The 23,412-nt window shown below is 38.5% G+C and overlaps 1 protein-coding gene across 1 annotated transcript in view; it reads left to right on the top strand.

Annotated features, from left to right (window-relative positions):
* The window catches only part of LOC107676677 (glycine receptor subunit alpha-3-like), a 73,311-nt gene that overhangs the window by 11,941 nt on the left and 37,958 nt on the right, over positions 1–23,412 (top strand). The window contains exons 2-4 of the mRNA XM_016471302.1: positions 15,139–15,269; positions 16,639–16,706; positions 22,292–22,453. Of these exons, the coding sequence (XP_016326788.1) occupies positions 15,139–15,269; positions 16,639–16,706; positions 22,292–22,453 (361 nt within the window). The remainder of the gene's footprint in view (positions 1–15,138; positions 15,270–16,638; positions 16,707–22,291; positions 22,454–23,412) is intronic.

Genomic DNA, 23,412 nt, shown 5'->3' with positions numbered 1-23,412 from the left:
CACTTTAAATTTGACTTTCTAAAGCAAGAAATGAATCTATTTGATACAGAATGGACAAAGCCTTTCAGTCATTCACAATGACAGTGTTCCTAGCAGGAGCCATCAGAAAATCAATATAAATACACAATATATTAAGAAGCACAATACATTAATGGACTGCATCACTAAGAATTTAAATCATTGGAATGGTACACTACACAAAAGTTAATGGGTACTTGGGAATTATTCCACTATCACCACCATCAGTGACACTGGCAGTGTCACAAAATGGAATGTGAAGACATGTATTTAAAGCATTGACATAGATTGCAGACAGAATTGATAAGCCTTTTTGTTTTGTGTTCTGTAGGGAAAACAAAGTTTCACATATTTTGTTCATTTATAGTGCATGCAGCTTGCACACTCTATTGCTTTTTTTTTTTTTTTTTTGGTGTGATCAGTTAAGGACAAAAGAAAGGAAAACCTGTTAATAAATGTGTTAATAATAAAAATAATAATAATAATAATAACAATAGTAACTATTATTTAAATTATACAAAATTGAACAGATCAATAAAGAAATATATTCATACTATTGCTCTATACAATAAAACATGAGTATGTAATAATACTACTAATAATATAAAATAATAATTTTACAGAACAACAGTAAAATTACAATACTAATATGTATGACTGTTTGAATTTCTTTGCCCAGAACTTTATTTTGGAGGAAAACCACAGGGAGGCCTTAAAGCTTCTCTTTTGTTGAAAACAGGTATATAAACAATTCTTATTACAAATTTGGGAACATGGTTGTGTTGCCATGTTTCATTTTCAATTTTCAATGACATATTTCACTGGTCGGAAAATGCAGAAATCAGTTTAAAAACAGAAAAATCACATCCCTGTTAATTCATTATTTATTTTATAAATAAATATAATAAATATTGTAATTATTAATTTATTAATTTTACTCTTTTTGACTGTCACGGTTTGGAATCAGTCAGTGGTATCACTCTCTGAGTGAGTTATTATTTCAGCTGGCTGATGCCACTGGATTTTTATGTAGATGAATAGCAGCTGTCACAGTAATACTTATCCATTAATGCTAAATGACAAACCAAAGCTTACCATTACAGTGTGACGTTGTGTGGGATAGGGTGGCAAGTGGCAACACATTCCCGTACACGTTAACTCCATTACTCATTGACATTAAAAAAAATAACTAGCACCTTAATAAGGAAAGACACAATAACTAGTCCAGCATACCCCAGGCTGATGGCCAGTCTATGCCAATGAGCTAAACAACACGAGTTCTATCAGCATCTCGCACAGTACACAACACTAAAATGACAGTGGGCAACATTCAGAGAAGGTGAACCACTAGAAAAAAAGGAGCCAAATTGTGTCCAGCCTCCTCGCATTAGCAGAGCAAGACAACACAGCAGGGGCGTAGGCTATAGCAGCCGCGGGGGACAGGGCGGACCCATCCCGCACGTATTAACATCGTGTTCAAATCTCCTGCTGCTCTCGCAATTTCTTTCGTTCATTCACTTCTTTGCTCTTTGGCGGTCTGGGGTAAAATGCACACCAGAAAAAAGCAGAGGACGATTACGTCTTTTTTCAAACACACACTGTAAGTAAGTGTTATGTCGCGATGACACGAATCACGCGATCAAGTTTCCATGTTATGATTTCACTTACTGTAACGTCGCGTCTACACTGGATGCGAGCGATGCGATCATGCGACGTGACAAAAGACAATAGAACCCGTTAAGAACCTCATCACATTGCGGGGATCCAGTGTGTGTAAAATGCTCTCCTCGTCGCTTTGGATAAAAGCATCTGCTAAATGAGACATAACTGATTATTGGGTTCTGCTGTCTTTTGTCGCGTCGTGCTGCTCGTGTTATCCTTTCCCAATAAAGCAAAGTTGTTTTGCGCCGAATATCTCATCATACTTAATTTAGTACTTTAATTCATGTCCTACATTTTAACTGGTCTGTAGGAAAGACAGGCTGTCGCGTCACTGACAGAGAGAGGGGAGGACAGTTGCTCGCCCTCTCCAGAATGTATACGTGAGATATGTGTCTAAAAAACTACTTACAAACCATGTCCACACTAAATTGTTTGTAGTTCCTGTACCCTTTAAGCTTTAAACACATTTGTTGTCTTTTCTGAAAGACACTTTTTTGTCCAACTGTTAAGAATTAAGATAAAAGTTATTGTTCAAGTGTAGTGTAACTGAAATATTGTGCATAAAATATCTTTATTTCATCAAAATAACGTATAGATGCCCACAGTGGTCTCAAAGTCCCAAGTCCTGCAGTTGTTTTTCAAATTTGAGTATGATATCACAAAAATAGGTTAATAAACTATTTTTAGAATTTATTATATGAACACGAATGTACTTACTTTGTACATTATATACATAATTTGTTTGCCTTTGAGGGTCACATCACCTGACAGCTGTCCCCCCACTTTTAAAATGGCTGCTATGCCCCTGCAACACAGCAAACACCATGCTGACAGGACAGGTCACACCGATCCAGCAGTTTAGCTGTGGATTCACGCTAAGGGAGGCAGGCTAGGGCTGGGGGAGAGGGTTGTTTGTCCCACAGCAATGACAACCCAATGAGACTGAAGCTTACAGGGGGTGACAACAAAACTGCAGCTATACTCTCCTTATAATAACTGGATGCATTTCACAGACATGCTAGGCATAATGAGATGGAAGATATGCTGCAAACAGTTGTATAGTTATTGTGATGCATGGTGATCTGAAATAAAGGAAGTAGCTGATCAAATAGTTGTATAGTTTTCAGCTGGTTTTATAGTTATTGTTATGCAAGTTGCTCTAACGCTAAAATCAGCTGATGGAGATGAAAATTAAAGTTTATAAATTAATTAATTACACACACACACACTAGTTTTCAGCTGGTTTTATAGTTATTGTTATGCAAGTTGCTCTAAAGCTAAAATCAGCTGATGGAGATGAAAATTAAAGTTTATAAATTAATTAATTACACACACACACACTTTTTTATCAATTTTATCATTCTGTGGTAATTTGTGTAATTGAACAATATTAAAGTATTAAAGAGATGATCAATAAGCAACTGCCATATTTCAGATACAGTCTATGTGGATAAATGTTTCATGTGAATTTGGGCATAGGGTGTCTGCTGAAATTTTTTTCTTGCCTGGGACTGAGTGTGAAGTGAACCGTGTGTGAATTGTAAGTGCTTTTGATTAAGTCAGAGCTGTCACACTGTAAAGGTGAAGTTATAACTCTTCTTTTATAATGACTGAACTGTGAACTGATGTTTTCAGTTAATTCTTTAAGCCATCCTGTTTCTATCTATCACTGATATGCTCCTTCAATCTGTCTCTTTCATTCTTTCCATGTCTTCAAATATCCAGTGCCTTCCCCTTCTTCTCCCAATCTGTCTGAAGTACTGCCCTGTCCTTCTCTCAACTTGTCTGTCATTCTGAAATTTATTTTATTCCTTTTTTTTAACCATTAATTCAAAAGTCTGTCATATTCTGACATAACTATGACATTAGCCACTGGGCTCATCCTTAGTGAGAGTTTGAACCAAAGCAATGATGTCATCAATAAAAACAACATCCTCACACACAGCCATATTTACACTAGAAAGAATATTCTATTAAATGTATTAAAAAAAATACAAAATGTAGTTAGGTAGGTAGTAAGTCGTAAATTTAAAAGTGCAAAATCAAAATCAGGTTTCCGCTTTTAACCTTAAAATGTACTGATAAACACTAATAATGCAAGTGGTACAGTAGAAAGTCACATGACTACAAATGGCCTGTCCATAAACATGGCCATCACTCTCAGTATTTTGTTGAACCACCTTTTGCTTTAATTACAGCCTTTAGTCTGTTGGGATATGTCTACAGACTTTGCATCTAGACTTTGCAATATTTGCCCACTCTTCTTTGCAGAACTGCTAAGTTCAGTTACATTTGATGGTGACTGTTTGTGGACTGCAGTCTTCAAGTCATTACACAAATTTTCAGTGGGGTTTAAGTCTGGACTCTGACTAGCCCATTCAAGGACATTCACCTTTTTCTCCTTCAACCACTGTGTGGTCAGTTTTGCTGTGTGCTGAGTCATTGTCATGTTTGAAGGTAAACCTTCTTCCCATTGACAACTTTCTGGCAGAGGGCAGCAGATTTTCCTCAAGAATTTGATGGTATTTTGCCCCATCCATTTTTCCTTCTATCCTGACAAGTGCTCCAGTCCCTGCTGCAGAGAAACACCCCCATCACAGGATATTACCACCTCCATGCTTTACTGTAGGAATGCTGTTATTTGGATGTTGAGCTGTATTGGATTTCCGCCAGACATATGGTTTGGTGTTGAGGCCAAATAATTCAATTTTAGTCTCATATGCCGCAGAATCTGTTGTGTTTTGGCAAAGTACAGTCGTGACTGCATGTGGCCTTTCTTGAGTAGTGGCTTTTTTTTTTCTTGCAACCCTCCCATACAAGCCACATTTGTGGAGAATTTGTGATTTTGTTGTCACATGCACAGAATGACCACTCTTCAGAGTTCCTGTAGGCCTCTTGGTGTCAGGGATTCTGTTATGTTACCATCCACTCTGCCACGTTCCCAGTCACCAGCCTTTTAATCACCCACACCTGTTGCTGCTAATCAACACACCTATAAAGCACTCACACTCCTCAATATCAGTGTCTGGCCTCAAGGTTGCAACAAGGGACTCTTACCGGTTTCTCCTTACCTACCTGTGATCACGTTTGTGTTCTTCTGCGCTCCTGGGATTCCAGCAGCTCATTCTCCATCTGTCAATACAAGAAAGACTCTGGTTACTCGATCAGCTAAGTTCCATTACCAGAATATCTGAACTGTTTATACTTACCTTCTCCTGCCGTCTTCATCTTCTGCTCTTCTACATAATAAAGCCCATTGTCATTGCAACTTACCTGATTGTTCCATTCCATCCTGTGTATGTGACGGTGACATAAGACCAGACCCAACAAACCGGTGGATTTAACCCTCAGCATGGAACCTCGTGCTTCGACGAGCCCCGACTCGTTGGCTGAGCTGGTTCAAACACTCTGGTCCCTCACTCTGCTCACCAGGCCCTCATCTGCCTCTGCCAGTCCTGTGGCCCTACCATCTTCCTATTCGGGTGAGGCGGTGGAATGTAGTGGATTTTTGCTCAATTGCTCGCTGTACATCGAGATGCAACCCCACCTGTTCGTCACGTATCGATCTAAGGTGGACTTTATTATCTCGCTCCTGTCTGGTCGCGCACTGCTCTGGGCGCAGTCGATGTGGAATTACAACAGCCCCATAATAAATTCGCTGGACTCCTTCACCACTCATTTTAAGGTGTTTAGTCAATCCGCTGGCTTGTTGTCAGTGCAAGATCAGCTCATCAATCTGCGCCAAGGGAAAGAATCTGAAAGTGATTACACCTTTCAGTTCTGCACATTAGCAGCTGCTAGCGAATGGAATGAGCCTGCACTCCTCACTGCTTATCGTCAGGGGCTCGATCCTCAGATTTGGATTCAAATGGCCATCTATGACGACACGGTGGGGTTAGAAAATTTCATGCAGAAAGCTGTCTGGATATCACAGCGTCTAACAGCATGCCACCTGGATGGTCTAACTCTTCCACCAGCCTCACCCTCCACCTCGCCTCCAGCACCAGAGCCCATGCAACTGAACGTACTCGACGTCTGTCCACCGGCCTTTGTCTCTACTGTGGTTCCCCCGGACACTTTATTAAGACATGTCCCACTCGTCCCCCATGCCCTGCGGTGAGTAGAGTGCAATTATCACCTACCATATCAACTCTGTCATGCATTACTTTACAAATATTAACACCGGACCGTTCTGTTGCAGAACCAGCCTTCCTTGATTCGGGATCCTCGGGGAACTTCATTTTGCAAGCCCTCCTAAACCGTCTGCAGCTACCACGAAGGAAACATTCTCAAGTCCTAAACATCCAAATGATCCAAGGAAAACCACTAGGGCGTGGGACGATACGGTTCTGCTCTCCTATTGTGACACTTAGAGTGGGCTGCTTTCATCAAGAGACGATCTCATTTCTGGTGCTGGAGGGCTCCACAATAGATATCATCCTGGGACGCCCATGGTTATTCGAGCACTCACCGGAGATTCTATGGAACCCTTGTGACATCATTCGATGGAGTGCGTCCTGTTATCAGAACTGCTTAAATGAAATTCCCGCTCCATCCGCTCCCCGTTTACCCCTGAGGATTTGTTCCACCAATATTGAATGTCCCGAACCCCAAAGAGCTCCAGAAGTCCCTTCTGATTATCGGGCGTTCCAGGATGTGTTCAGCAAACAAGCTGCCACTAAACTACCACCACACCGGCCATGGGACTTTGCCATTGACCTGCTGCCTAGAGCCACACTCCCTAAGTGTAGAGTTTATCCCCTGTCCATCCTGGAACGTCAGGCCATAGATAAGTACATCAAGGAGGCTCTCTCTCAACAGTTCATACGTCCCTCTACTTCAGTGGCTGCCTCAAGCTGCTTCTTCATGGGCAAAAAGGATGGAGCCTGGCTTTCGTCCCTATATTGATTACCGTGTACTGAATTCCCAGACAGTCAAGTAACCCTATCCACTTCCCCTGGTCCCGGCAGCTCTTGAGGAACTCCGTGGAGCTCGCATTTTCACCAAGCTGGACCTGCGAAGCGCGTACAACCTCATTCGTATCCGGGAGGGCGATGAGTGGAAGACGGCCTTCATTACACCATCAGGACATAACGAGTATCAGGTTATGCTGTATGGGCTTTCCAAATCACCTTCTGTGTTTCAGAGCTTTATGAACGAGGTATTCCGAGAGTTTCTCCATCGATTTGTGACTGTTTACATAGATGACATTCTAATATACTCCCGGAATCTGACCGAACATCGTCACCATGTGGAGCAGGTCCTCTTGAGACTGAGAGAACACCACCTATTTCTCAAACTCGAAAAGTGCGAGTTCCACAAAACCACCATCCAGTTCCTCGGGTATATCATCAGCCCAGAAGGTATTCAGATGTACCAGGGGAAGGTTCAAGCGATCTGGGATTGGCCAGAACCTCAAACAGTCAAAGATCTCCAGCACTTCCTTGGTTTTGCCAATTTCTACTGTCGCTTTATCCATCACTTCAGTCACCTCACAGCCCCTCTTACCACCCTACTTTGGAAGAAGCCCAAGTCTCTATCCTGGAACCCCGAAGTCCTCACGTCCTTCAATAACCTCAAGTAGGCCTTTTGCACCGCTCCGATCCTTATTCACCCAGATCCTCAGCTCCCTTTCGTGGTGGAAGTGGATGCTTCAACCATCGAGGTTGGAGCGGTGTTGTCATAGTATAAGGGAGAGCCTCCTATCCTCCATCCATGTGCCTTTTATTCCAAGAAGCTTACCCCAGCGGAGCAGAATTATGACATCGGCAACAGAGAATTATTAGCCATTAAGCTAGCCCTGGAGGAATGGCAGCATTGGCTGGAGAGAGCCCGACATCCATTCACTGTCAAAATCTTGAGTATCTCCAAAATGCCAAGAGACTTAACCCACGTCAAGCCCGTTGGGCCTTGTTCTTTACTAGGTTACACTTCACCATAACCTACCGACCTGGATCGAAGAACATCAAGGCAGATGCACTCTCCCAAATTCACCAACCAGACAGTCCATCGACTCTCGAGCCCATACTCCCTCCAGCCGTAATAGTCAATCCTATCCTGTGGGATATCGACGACCAAATCCACAATGCTACCTAGAATGAACCTGCTCCGCTGGGAGGTCCAGAAGGCAAAATCTTTGTGCCAGCCACATTACGCCTCAGCCTTCTGGACTTACTTCATGCATCTCTAGGCTCTGGACATCCAGGCAGCCAGCGAACCCTCTCGCTCCTCCAAAATCGCTACTGATGGCCCAACATGACCAATGACGTCACTCGATTTGTCCAACGCTGCTCAGTCTGTGCCATCTCCAAGACCCCTCGACGACTCACCGTAGGAAAACTGGTCCCTCTCCCGGTACCATGTGGGCCCTGGTCCCACATCGGAGTCGATTTCATTACTGATGTTCTCAACTCCGATTCTTACACCTGTGTCCTGGTAGTAGTTGACCGTTTCTCCAAAGCATGCAAATTCATACCGCTAAAGGGACTTCCCACCTCCTTTGAAACTGCGGAACTCCTATTCCAACATATATTTCGTCACTTTGGACTCCCAGAAAAAAGACATCATCTCCGACCGTGGACCACAATTTATCTCCCAAGTATGGAAGGCCTTCTTCAAATTCTGACTGTCTCAGTCAGCTTATCATTCAGTTATCATCCCCAAACAAATGGCCAGACTGAGCGTAAAATCCAAGAACTCGGAAAGTATCTAAGGTCGTACTTTCATAACGACCACCACAGCTGGAGCCGATTCCTACCACCAGACCAACACCAAACCACCAGACTAACACCGTTCCAGTGCATACTAGGTTTCCAGCCCCCTCTGTTTCCCTGGACAGAAGCACCATCTGAGATTCCAGCTGTGGACCACTGGTTCCGAGAGAGCGAGAGGGTATGGGAATCATCTCAGGAGCCGCCCGTGGAGGAGGGGGTACTGTCAGGGATTCAGTTACGTCACCATCCACTCTGCCACGTTCCCAATCACCAGCCTTTTAATCACCCACACCTGTTGCTGCTAATCAAAACACATATAAAGCACTCACACTCCTCAGTATCAGTGCCTGGTCTCAAGATTGCAACAAGGGACTCTTACCTGTTTCTCCTTACCTACCTGTGATCACATCTGTGTTCTCCTGCGCTCCTGGGATTTCCACAGCTTGTTCTCCATCTGTCAATACAAGAAAGACTCTGGTTACTCGATCAGCTAAGTTCCATTACCAGCATATCTGAACTGTTTATACTTCCCTTCTCCTGCCGTCTTCATCTTCTGTTCTTCTACATAATAAAGCCCATTGTCATTGCAACTTACCTGATTGTTCCATGTGTCTGGGTATGTGAAGGTGACACTTGGTAGCCGCTCTGACCAGTTTCCTCCTGGCTCTTTCAACCAGTTAGGAGTGACTGATCCAGGGAGAGTCTGTGTTGTACCAAATACCTTCCACTTCCAATAATAGACTTCACTGTGCTTCTAGATACTGATAAAGCTTTGAAATGTTTTTGTATCCATCTCCTGATTTGTACCTGTCCACAACTTTATCCCGGTGAGCTTTTGACAGTGCCTTGCCACCCATAGTTGATTGTTTGCTTCAGTTGCACTACAAAGGACTGAAATGATCCAGGAAAGCTCTTTTCATGCTGAGCTAATCAAAGGCTGCATTTACACTGGCACAAAAAAATCAGATTTTTTGCTCAAATCTGACACAGATCAGAATTTGTTGCACATGTATAAACATAAAAATCTGCACGAGATCCGATTTTATTCGCATCTGATCTGAGACACTTCTAAATGTGGTTTTAAATCAGATACATATCCGATATATGGACATCTAAACACACATATCTGATTCCCTGCAGAACTCCCAATGCAAGGGCGACACGTTTGCCCATAAAGATTGTGTATTAATGCTGGTGTGCTGCAGTGGCGTCGCTAGGCCCTTTTTAGGGGGGCTTCAGCATTTGCATTATTCCCCTTTAAAACTTTTAAAATTGATGCAAGTTTGGGCTCCTCCCTGTCATTTAGTCTGCGTTATTCAGCGTGAGCGTGTTTTTCAATCTGATTCGCCCCAGTGCGGGCTTGGCAGAAGTGCGGATCGAGGGCGTATAACGGCCGCAAAGGGGGTGCTCGCGAGCACCCTTCTGAACACTAAAATGACAAATGGGACCCCCTGCGGTCTCGTGGACTTAACAAACACGCGCACGCGGCGGCAATTGTAAGTCCGTAAGACCGCAAGTGCACATGAAGTGTTCCATTTGGGACAGGGCCAAAATGCATGTTTAAGCTCTCTTAACTGAAAACAATAGGTAAGAAATTGTACATTCAGGAGCTGGTTGTCAACCCCATGAATTTTATAAATACAACAGCTAAAAGCTACATTATATTTCTCAGCAATAAGGTGATAACAGCAGTTTTTGTAATTAAAACCAACAAGCTTCACTTGTTCGCAAGCTTCACACTCGTGCGTTTTCTCTCTCTCTCTCTCTCTCATTAATTCATTTGAATTCATTTCAATAAATATCATTTTGGCGCTATTAAATTTCACTAAAGAATTCTACTTCTAACAAGGTGTAGATAAAATAGCCTAACAAATGAAAATTACCGTTATTTTCTGTTATTTATCCGTTCAGTCAGATTTTGTGCTGCAAAACATCCATGACAGCCATTGTCCATGCTGGCAAATAATAATGGCCACTCGACGTGAATTATATAAATAATTTTAATTCTGTGCATTAAGACTTGCAGTGTTAATGCAGCCAAAATGACCACAGCTGATCACAGTTGAAAGTCAAATAGTTTTGTGTGCCACTGAGAAGGTGATTAGCTACACCTGATTGAGTTTACAAGTCATTTTTAGTAGGGGGGTGATCCTTTTTCCAACTCAGTGATGCTGGGTTTTTTTTCTGACATGTTGGTGTTATATCTTTTACTTCAATGTTATAAGTTGCACTGAGTAAATACAACCAGATAAAACAAAAACTGTGTCCATCATTTCAGGCTGCAAAGATACAAAATGTGATTATTGTAAAGGGCGGTGATTATTTTCTATACCCAATGTATGTCTATAAATGTATATATAGACAGTGGTCATACACACAATGACAAAATGGCATCAGAGTAACATATGACACTAAAATAATGCAATAAACATTAACTAAATAACAGAACATGTAACACAAAACACCCTAATGCACATAACTGATAAAAACAATAAGAAAAAAAACTGATTCAATAAATTACAATCAAACGTGATGTGTCACACAAGGACTTTTGGGAATGTCCTTTTACTGTTTTTCACTGTAAATTATATGGTTATTCATAGTTTTTCCTTGCAAAAGCCATAAAATTGGCAGTATTTTACGGTAATTACATATAATGCTGTGTTAAGCCATATACAGTTTTTCATCATATATGGTATAAGGTAACTCAGTTAACCAATTAACAGGTTTTTACTGTAACATTTTTGCAGTATTTTTCTGTACAAATTACAAACATTTTGCAGCGTAAAGATCACCTCGCAGAGCTGAAATGCGAATCATTACTTTGAACTAACTTGTTTCTTCACTTCAATCTTAAATATATACAACAGAAGCCAACATAGAGGCAGGTTGTGTGTGTGTGTGAAAGAGAGACGGCCTGTGTATGAACTGTTGGTTAACTTTACAATATGTTATTTCTGTCACTGATTTGTCTGTGCACTGAGGTAGAATGCAATCTATGGATATCGGTATTCTCCCTTCTGTCTCCACACATGCACATTCACGCCATATCCTCAATCCCCTTCGATCGGCTTCAACATGAGCATCCTCTGTGACTGCCTCGCTCTGTTGACCACCATTGATGCTTCATTGGCCTATAGTTTCCATGGTAACTGTCTCAAGGCCTCCATTGGTATTGATGGGAGGAAATGGGAAGTGTCAGGGACAATATATCTAGGACTGCTGGAAACCAGTTAGACACTTGGACCCAGAGGTTACTCCTTCCAGGGGTTGCAAGAGTAAATCCATGGCTGATGGCTTTCTCTGGTTGGCATGATTCTGCCTAGACCAGGATTTCAAGCTGAGAGAGAGAGAGGTTGCTGGAAGCTTGTTTTTTTCTGCTGAAAAGGAGCTTGGTAATTGGAGGTTTATAGTTTACCTACTGCTCCTGGGAGCAAATTTGGGATGTGCACTCTTGACTTCACAATTCCGCATAGTCAGGAAGGCCCACCGCCAAGACACAATGGTCATAGCCAGAGGCTTTTACACAGATGCAGAAGTTGCTGTCAGTTTCAGAAGCAACATCAGTGTTGGTTAAGGCCATTCCACACCAAGCTGACATCAGAGTTTTGGGTTTTGGGCCAAAACATTGCGCTTGAACACACCACAAAGACACAGCCAACCGCCAAATAGCATGGAGGTTCTGCAGCTGAATAAGAGTACATAACTTTCTATACCAGCAGGTGGTAGTAATCTGTATTTGTCATTCAAAAAGGGAAAACCAGAACTAGAACTACAAACCGTAAACAAAGAAGTGCTTGCTTACCATTCTGAATATGAATCATGTTGATCATTTCGTCATCATTTAGTCTTCACTTTCTTTATTCCAGACAAAAATATTTGCTTATTGCAATTCCCAGATGTACAATTAGAAGAGCCTTCTGTATGTGCCCTCTTTGACTTTGTCGTTCAGCTTCTGTCAGCAATAAAGGATGTTTTCTTTGATTTGATGTGTCATGGCCTTTAGTTTTGAATATAATCCACAACCTTATTTAAAAGTGTCACAGACTTTCTACTCATGCCTTTTTATAATTCACTTCTCTACTGAGAATCAGACAAGTAAACAAACTACATTATTAAGGTATCAGATGGAGTGAAAAATCCATATTTAATGGAGTGCAAATAGAAAACTGTTAAACAAAATCCAGTATATTAACCCCAGATGTGGAAAGATGTCAAGGGTGGTCTTCCTTGTTGACTGCAGACTATGATTAATCTCTGCAGTTAGCATTGAAATAAAGGTAAAGAGCAAATCTTCATCCTCTATGCTGTTCCAGCCAAATAAACACTGGAGCTCCCCTCAAGTTTCATTCATTCACTGCTTTGTTCTAAACTGATCTAGTTTTGCTTAGTCTCAGAGCTTTGAAACAACAGAACTCAAAGCCATGAAAAAATGAGAAAGAGGAAACCGGCGGAGAATAACTGGCAACAAAGCGTTCAGAGGAATGTCAGTGTCAACAGTGGTGAGCAAAGCTGGTCCGTGCTGAGCAAAGCAGGCTCAGAGTTGTGAATGTGTGTGTTTTTGTGTGCTCGTCTCACAAGATGATTTTGCAGCGAGTGTCAGTAATTTTGTCACATGCTTTTAATCCTAATCTTACTGTCTGACCTCTGACCTATGTTCATCAGAAACGTAATGAGTGCTTCAGTATAGCCAGAAAGAAGCATTTCTGTACACAACAGGCTGAAATGTCACTGATTAGACTGTATAAAGCCAGATCACAGTTCATGCTCAGTTCAGTGCACTGGCATTATGTTAACACCCACACACTGAACAGAAGTACAGTAAATAAATAAATTTATAAATGTTATGTGTTCTATTAATTTTTTTAATTATATTTGAAATATTTATTTATACATTTTTATTAACAACAATATTTAAAATGATATTTTTAGAATTTTATTTCAGTCAGATTTTTTACATTTATTTTACCACATTGAATGTAATGATTAACATTCCCACCAGATGCTATTTTTTTAATATTGCTGTATTCTAAATTACAAATAGATTACAATTATGCAGTCATAAGTTATTGTTGATTTTCCTCATTTCATTTTAGACTTCTGCACACTTTGCAAAAAGTGGCCAGTAGTGCAGTATGTTTCAGATCGTCAGTGTCCTCCTTTCCATGATAATTGATTATGATTGGGATAACACATAGCTAATAAATCCTGGAATAACTTATCCCAGTATAAATGACTGGGTAGGCATACACTGGATAGGAAAGAGTTCAAGGAGTAGCAGGAATATGGCTCAGTGCTTTGCAACAACATAATACATTTAACGTTTAGAGAAATTGTCATGTTCTTTCAGCACTCTGTACATAAATTCAATATGGCTAAGTTTAATTAATGATTAAAAGGGGCATATATGCTCCGGATGTGTGTTCACGGTGTGTGTGTGTGTTCACTGCTGTGTGTGTGCACTTTGGATGGGTTAAATGCAGAGCACTAATTCCAAGTATGGGTCACCATACTTGGCCACATGTCACGTCACTTTCACTTTCACTTTCATATATACTTTCACTTTCATATATTCTTTGCTTACCTTGCAACCTTAGATGTACTGTACTTAGATGTAACTCTTTCAAAATACATAAAAATACGAAAACAAAACATTACAACAAGTATTTCTTTGTGATTGTATCTTTATGCAACTATCTACAATCATAAACAATGAGGTTTAAATGTTACATTGGATGCTTTTCAATGGATATTTGTACACAGTGTTCTCCCCCTCCTCTGTGAGTACCACACTCCTGATTAATTAAGATGCCAAAAAAAATAAATAAATTTAAGATCTATGAAATGTCAAGTCCTCAAAATCCTGAAAATATGTCATGTGTTTTCATTAAACCAAAAAGATCAATGAAGTGTCCTTACCACAGCCTCCTCAAAATGAGATTCACTGGCAAGCATTTGTAGGTAGTCTCCTTAGACCTAACCATGGACTGCAAGCCTTATGTGAACTTCTTTCTGAGTAACACAGGGGTGCAACAGCAACAATCCAACATATACATATAAACGCCAAGCACAAATAATAGCACCTCTCAACACTGGGCTAGTAATCAAGACATAAATTATCCCTTATCTGCTCCTGCCAACATAACTTCCTTTTACCCCTTATCAAGAGAAATAATGCCTGACAAAATGATTGTCTTTCAGTCATTACTAAAAGGAAATAAGGCAGCACAGTTTTCCTTTGTGTATCACAATATGAAGTTTTCTCTAGAGAGTTCAACAGCATTACTTGCACACCAACTGTTATGTTGTATTTTAGCCATGTATGATAATTTGCAATAGGTCAGCATAGAGAAGTATATAACGTGTATAACATTTCAAAATGAAATTACGCTGAATGATATTGTTATTGTTATGCAATATACTACTCTTATAATATCACTGTCTCTTCTGATGGGTATTACAGTGGTAGCATTAATGCAATTCAATAAATCTCATGCATTTATTGAATTGCATAATGTACAATCTGAATGTACAGACCTAAATATATTTGTATTCTTATACTTAATATGCTGGAGTGGACAAAAGCTGCTTATTATACAGTCTTGTCTAATGCCCCAAATGGAAAACCTGACTATTTGATGTCAGATGACATTAGTATAGCCTCTTACATTTGTAGCCTTGGTGACTGTCATGGCTGATTTGCTAAAATCTGCCCCCTTTGTATCTCTCTCTTTTTATTTCTCAGTTTGGTAGTGTCAAAAAAACTAGAAAACCCTCAAGGAGGAACAGCATCCATGTCGTCACCCTCTGACTTCCTTGACAAGCTCATGGGAAGAACCTCAGGTTATGATGCCAGAATTAGGCCCAACTTTAAAGGTAGTACAAACAAGCCCTTTCTCCTTATCATTTACATTTTCTCCTTGAAAGTAATATATTGGACTGTCTTTATTGGTTATTTACCACCACTTCTTGTTTTCGATTTGATTTCTTTAAAACCATTAGTTACAGTGATCATCGGTGTCTACAAGATTCATATATTATAAAGTACAAAGCTAATGCAGACGTGACTCTATATTCTGTTTCATTCTATGAAATAATTATGTAATAATGCTGCACATCTTCTATTTCCAGTTGCCTCTAGATGTTCTGCTATGACCCTGAGAACATTAATTCATTATGCTGTTACAGAGTGGCCCTGAACCCAAACCATCTCAAACTATAAATCAGCCTGAGCTTTCTTAAATTATTAAGCTGGCAAAGGACTTCCCTTCAGAAGCTCATTTACAGAAGCCACTAATTCATAAATGTTAAGTAAAGGGAATTTGAAAAGCTACAAAAAAAAGAGAGGTGCAGTTCTGAATGACAGGAACCTGGCTTAGGTGTGTTACAAGCAGATATATAATAAAGAAATAAATTTATGTTCTAAGTACTTTGCATACATCAATATTGTAAGTGAAATGGAAATAAATGAATCAATAAATAAATAACGAGTAAAACAGATCAAATTACCCAAATTTCCTTTTCCTTCCATTACTGAATTATGTCTTGTTTAGTCTTGATCATGACTTAATTTTCTTGAGATCTCAACAAAGCAAACATTTTACTGATATCTTAATTTTAAAGTATTATTATTATTATTTTATTTATTTTTTGTTATTTTTTTGTCTAAAATAAAAAAAAATGCATAAGAATATGCAAATGAGATGAAACTATGGATAACATTATTTAAAAAGAAAATTAAAAATTATATAATAAAGAAATAAATTTATGTTCTAAGTACTTTGCATACATCAATATTGTAAGTGAAATGGAAATAAATGAATCAATAAATAAATAACGAGTAAAACAGATCAAATTACCCAAATTTCCTTTTCCTTCCATTACTGAATTATGTCTTGTTTAGTCTTGATCATGACTTAATTTTCTTGAGATCTCAACAAAGCAAACATTTTACTGATATCTTAATTTTAAAGTATTATTATTATTATTTTATTTATTTTTTGTTATTTTTTTGTCTAAAATAAAAAAAAAATGCATAAGAATATGCAAATGAGATGAAACTATGGATAACATTATTTAAAAAGAAAATTAAAAACTGATGCATTAATGGTTATATTAAAGCAGACACGTTTTAAATAGCCCATAAGTACTCACACATATATAATGATTAACCAGTGAGTCAAATAGAAAATATCTTTGTAGAGACTTTACTGTATTACGGCTGATTTCGCTCTTCTTTCCACAGGTCCGCCTGTGAATGTAACATGCAACATATTCATTAACAGTTTTGGCTCCATTGCAGAGACAACTATGGTATGTATTCCCTATCTGGCAATGATGCGTGCATTTTCATGCACAAATGCCCCATGGCAGTTTACTCAATATAAATCATAACAATATATTAGCACTGTGTTGCACTAATAGTCTGTCATTAAAATTCACAGTTCAGACTTAATGGAAACAGTATAGCACATATTCAAAAGTTTGTGTTTTGAATGAAGGGAACATTTCTGCTTGCGTGGATGCATTACATCTAAATCCAGATTGTGAGAAAGACTGTAGGACACTGTTAGGAAGTGTCCACCGGCTGAAAGTCATAAGGGGTGCAAACTTGCTTCTGTCACCAGTCTCCTTGGAAGTAATTTTATGAGACAAAGTTGGGAGGGCTTTATACCCTTTGGACCCCTTTAGACCCCTTTAATCTTTCATCTCAGCCTTAAAATCTACAATTAACTGAGCTTTCAGTACCCTAAAATGTTACTTTGCCTTCACATTTGCTAAAAAGCAGTTTTAGTAAGCTATGTGAATTATTTCACTCTGAATCTTCCGTTACATCAATAAAAAAGGTTACAGTAGTATACTTCTCTGAAGTCAATCATAGATCCAGTCATGTGGAGAGCTTCCCCACTCACCACCGTACATCACTGTTAATAGGCCAATGACATGTGTCCATTATAAATAAAAAAGAAAAATCGTTTAAAGGGGTCATGGCATAAGAAATCAAATTTTCCTTGATCATTTGACATATAAGAGGTAATTATGGTATAAAATCACACTAAACGCTGCCAAAAGAGCTTGTTTTCTACTTCCAGGTTTTTATTACGTAATAGAGATTAATACAACAGCACAAGACTGCATGCACAGACACAGATCAATGCCTTTTTGGTCTGCCCACTGGCATGTTAAGAAAATGCGGAAGAAACACAACATGATCACTGGACTAAAAGTAAAATTATCTTCAAAGGATAATATTCATTTATTGCGTTTTTGCGTCAGTAAATTAAGCCAGTGACTAAACAGTCAACTTCACACTATTCCTCTTGGCATGGAAATCAACTGTTATTTAAATTTTGATTAAATTATATACATAAAGTGAGCAAAAACGCTCGCTTTATAATCGCTGGAGCTGTCAATCAAACTGACTGCATTCTGATGCTGTACACAATCATTTCTAAATTATTTCTACATTATGACAGTTTCTGATACATTACAACACATTATAAGTGTATGTCAGGAAACATTACAAAATAAAAATGAATGAATGAATGAACATAAATAAAATAAAAAAAAACACTAGTTATTTTTTTCCTCCAGATATCATGGAATTATGGCATTTTACAACCTGAACTAACCTTGCCTTTGGCAGACAAAGGTTCAAATATTACTATATGTATATATAGCAGTTTTTAGGATATATTAAATTTATATTTGTTTATTGGATTTCTTTTCAAGAATTTCAAGATAGATAGACAGACAGACAGACAGACAGATAGATAGATAGATAGATAGATAGATAGATAGATAGACAGAGAGAGGAAAATTTAAAACATGTTCAGTGGTGTATTCAATGATTTGCATGTATAAATTGCAAAAGTTTTAAAAGGTATTTAACATTGTTGGTTTACAAGTAGAGCTGGACACAACCGTTTGGGTTGACAACAACACTTTGGATGAATTTCATCAGGAAAAGAAAAGGGAGAATGGTTCAGACAAGTGTTCATGCAGAAGAAAGCACCCAAGCCTTGGATGTACTGGGGTCTGGGTTGCTTGTATTCCAGGTAGCCATATCCTGAAACCTCCAGGCAATCAGCAACTGAGAGGCAGAAAGCAGTTATTGTTGTGCACTTCATCCCTACAGGGATCTTGTTTGTTATTATATGCCACCATGGTTGAATAAAAACAGGCTCCGCGTGTGCTTAGCAATGGAACCCTGTGCATGTTGCGTATTAAGGTTTATTTTTTCTTTTTGATGTTTGGTCACATCTTACACTTCAGACAGCCAAACAAACACACATTTGGGATTGCACCCCATTACAACCCAGATCTACACACAGGAACAAGGAGATGTGATGTTAGCTTAACTACACAAGTGTCCCAACATTACTTTCTGTGAACACAAATGGCTCATCACACACACACACACTGAGAGTGCCTTGTTGCCTTCATCCCTCAGCTTGCTCTGAATAAGTTATGCGCTGAGAGATGGCACACCCACTCTGAAGTAATTATGTCTGAAGAGACTGTGCTTTTGCCAAAGCTTTTTCCTCACTCTGAGTGGACTTCTCTTCATAAATATTCCTTCCTTCAAGCAGGGTACTTGTCATTTACTCAAATCAACAAACTTGTTGATCCTGGAACAACATTCCAATCAACGAATCAGAATTGAGGGATAAGTTTTCAAGAAATGTTTCTACATGGACAGTAAAGGTGATCCAGGATCAACAAAAGATGTTGATCCAGGAACATGTCTCACTTGGCAAAATCACGGCGACCATATCCCCACATAGCATCACCGAGATTTTTGGTGGTGTAAACAATTTATTCTGAAGCAATATTTTTATCAGTGTTATATCAGCTTTTACATACTTAAATCTGCATGTTTTTAATATTTACCCCAGGATGTTATTTACTTTTATAAAGGCCAATATTTGTTTAACATATTAAATGTATGCATCATCTTTCATGTCAAATTCTTACAATTGATCAAGAAATTCAATATACACTACAGGGCTGTTACCAAATTAAATTAAATAATTTACACTGCAAAATTACAACTGCATTAAATAATGTTATGAGATTAATGTTTTAATAACATTTTGAATATACAAATAAGAAATGTTGGGAGAAAATGCATACTTTTAAACATGAGACTAAACCGCCAGTAGGTGGTTCATTCATTCAACCAATTCCTTCAAAACCCAGAATCATTCAGTAACAAAAATGCCTTGTGTTGCTTGGAGAATGTGTAATACTTCTGTTCTGATCTTTGTTTGGAACTATTTTCGTTGGTGAAATAGAACAAAACAGTCAATACTTAACTACTTGTTTGTTGAACTAAAATCAATGTAACATTTGCAATCATGAAAATATTCAGCAAAATAGCCCCCTTTTCACAGTATGTTACTTAACTACATCATGTTATAAATAAACTAAACATTTACATTTTTTACTTCAGTATGTTTCTTCTGTGAGTTTCTTTATGTGTGCCGTTATGCTATTTGATTTGATTTCTCCATGAAAGTCTCTCACAGAGACAGGCCTCAACAGTGCAACATCGATACCAGAAAGTAAATACAATATCCATTAACAATCATATAAGCTGAATGTAATAAAATGAGAAGAATCATTCTCGCATTTCGATTTTTTGGTCACTTAAGTTTTAATCAGGCTATTTGTCAAGTCGGGCGAGTAAAATTCTTAAGCCACTTTTCAGTAAACTTGCATTAACCCAAAGCAGCTGCGATCCTGCTCAGCTAAGCTGGTGTTCGGCAGGATTTTGCTACTGCAATTCTCTCTCTAGAGTAACTACAGCGGGGGGAAAAATCTCAAGTCTGTCCAATTATTGTAAACAGTCACTGGATCCGTCAGACTGTAATTTTTTTGCAGTACTGTGACCAAAAATATTTAAGACCCACTGAATCTGAATTTAAGATATTTTAAGGATCCGTGGCCACCCTGTTATCACCATGTTCTCAGCATTGAGATGTTGCTTGGCTGTTGACAAGTGGGGGATCTGACACAGTCGAGGTTTGCCTATAGTCACTAACCATGTTACACTAGTTTCCCATGTGTGAAACTACACAAGTAGAACTTCATTCCAATATCCCACCACTCATGCACTCTTGACGCACAGACCTTCTAATGAAGTTCGTCGAGTATTTTAGAAAGACACAGATAAGATATGAAAACCGCCCGGTTCTCCATCCGCCTTGCTGCCTAACAAATTATATCACCCACGCACTGTCACCTTCCATTCATTATTAGTGGTTGCTCGTCTTAGTTGCTTTCAGGCAAATTCAGTCTGACTATACATAGTATATTCTTAAAATTCAGAACAAAAGAACTATTGTTGTCAAAAAGCATAAGTTCCAATCTCTCCTTGGATGCATTTTTAACATTTATATCAGCTTTTATTAGTTTCAGATTATCGTAAATCTGTCTCCAAGCTTATTGTTGAGGCTTTGTCTTCATTACTCATGCAATTCTGCCAGGCTTCTAGGCAAATATCATGAAAAAATATGGCATTTAAAATTTTATTACATTTTATCCCCTGAACTTTAATTTAATATGGACTAAGAGCTGTAAATTACATTTAAGAGGTTTTTTTTTTATTTTTTTAATGTGTCTCAAGGCAAATGTAAGAGCATGCCAGTAATGTCTCTATGTCAGATTGACAGAGAAAAAAGACCTTGTTTCTCAGTCATGCACATATAATAAATTCTAGCTACGTTTTATATTTTCAACAGGGTTATTATCATTAACTAAAACTGACAAAAAATGTAAAAATAAAAAAATACACACTGTATTTCATCTAGTTACAGGGCAACATTTCTCATATTCATTTAGCTTAAGCTGAAGTACTAAAATAAAAATAAAACTTAAAACTATAGACATTAAAAATGACAAAAATGCACAACAAAATGACTTAAAACTTTCAAATTAAAATTAAAACAAATTATAAAAATAAAATCGAAATAAAGATATTAACAAAAACTATAATACTATATATCAATGACATCCTTAAATATGAATTTGTCCTTCTTTTAAATACTATATATATATATATATATATATATATATATATGATGAAGTGTACAGCAGGCAAGAACAGATCTCATTGATGATTGAGTCTCTACATGCCCAGTGATTGGATTCCTTTTTGAAACATAATCGTTGCTAAACAAAAAAGCATTTCAATTTTACCTTATATAACTGTTGGCAAGGTAACAGTTGGCTAAACTCCATGGTCCATCACAAACTCATACTGATGATATTACACACCTTATTATAGTATCAGTATCATTATTTATTTAAAGTAGTGGTTCATAAACTTGTCACCCATATTTAATGAAATTTGCTTTGTCCTTGAGGGATTTTGCTCATGATTTTCAGAAGAAGGTGTATCACTTAACCTGTTCATTTTGGCATCTGCCTAATTTTACCAGCTTTCATCAAGTGAATTTAATGTCCGCAAAAAAAAAAAAAAGGCCACATTTTATCCTACCTTGTTAATAAGCCTACTGTATTTATTTTGCTATCCTTAATGCATGATTTGCTTGATTTTATTATTTGCATTTAGCATTTTTTTCTCTCTTGATTGTAACCCTATCAGAACAAACATTACGTAGCAACATACCGGTTGATAACCACTGATTTAATGTATTTACAGCTGTGAAACTACAAATGTAAACAGCAGTGCATTGAATAAGTAAAAATCTCAAACAGCATTTTGCTGTACCATAAATTTAAGTAATGATGCTCATTTCTATTTCACTTGCAGCGGCTGTGCATGCTTGTACATGAAAATACCCATTTTGTCTGATTTAAAACTGACAGAGAGGACTGTTGTACATCTCCTGTGCTATTCGCCTTGACTGATGTTAAGTATTTATTCTTAGGATTACAGAGTGAACATATTTCTCCGGCAGAAGTGGAATGACCCTCGGTTAGCTTACAGCGAGTACCCAGATGACTCCCTGGACCTGGATCCCTCAATGTTAGACTCCATTTGGAAGCCTGATCTGTTCTTCGCTAATGAGAAGGGAGCACACTTCCATGAGGTCACCACTGACAACAAGCTCTTGAGAATATTCAAAAATGGAAATGTCCTCTATTCAATCAGGTGAGACTCTTCAGCACCGATCAAAATAGTTATAGGTCGTAGAAAACATTTTGTAGTGTGACTACAGTAAGCAGCAGCTGAGAGTTTCAGTATGTAATAATGCCTAGCATTCAATTAATCAATCAATCAATAAAATGCCTTTGTTTTACTGAAATGTAATAGAATGCTGTATGATGACCATTTTAAATTCCAGCATGTTAACATATTTTGTTTAAATAATACTATACTTATCTAGCTGGATCTGTCCGCTGCTTTTGATACGGTGAACCACCAGATTCTCCTGTCAACCCTATTGTAAAATGGCATCTCAGGAACCGCACACCAGTGGTTTGAGTCTTACCTCTCAGTTAGGTCCTTCATGGTATCTTGGAGAGGTGAGGTGTCCAAGTCGCAACATCTAGCTACTGGGGTGCCTCAGGGCTCAGTTCTTGGACCACTTCTCTTCTCTGTCTACATGGCATCACTAGGTTCTGTCATTCAGAAACATGGCTTTTCATATCACTGCTATGCTGATGACACTCAACTTTACCTCTCATTCCATCATGATGATCCAATGATAGCTGCTCACATCTCAGCTTGTCTAACAGACATTTCTTGTTGGATGACGGACCATCACCTTCAACTCAACCTGGCTGAGACAGAACTGCTTGTGGTTTCAACAAACCCATCACTTTATCAAAATTTCACCATCCAGTTAGGCTCATCAACCATAACTCCTTCAAAAACAGCTCGAAACCTTGGAGTTGTGATTGATGATAAGCTGAATTTCTCAGACCACATTGCTAAAACTGACCAGTCCTGCAGATTTGCTTTATACCACATTAGGAAGATCAGGCCCTTTATTTCAGAACATGCAACACAACTCCTTGTTCAAGCTCTTGTTCTATCCAGGCTGGA

Source organism: Sinocyclocheilus anshuiensis, unplaced genomic scaffold (genome assembly GCF_001515605.1).
Source record: "Sinocyclocheilus anshuiensis isolate Anshui unplaced genomic scaffold, SAMN03320099.WGS_v1.1 scaffold76, whole genome shotgun sequence".
NCBI classification, from domain to species: Eukaryota; Metazoa; Chordata; class Actinopteri; order Cypriniformes; family Cyprinidae; genus Sinocyclocheilus; species Sinocyclocheilus anshuiensis.
The sequence above is the reverse complement of the archived record's forward strand: the minus strand, read 5'-3'. Positions and strand labels throughout refer to the sequence as shown.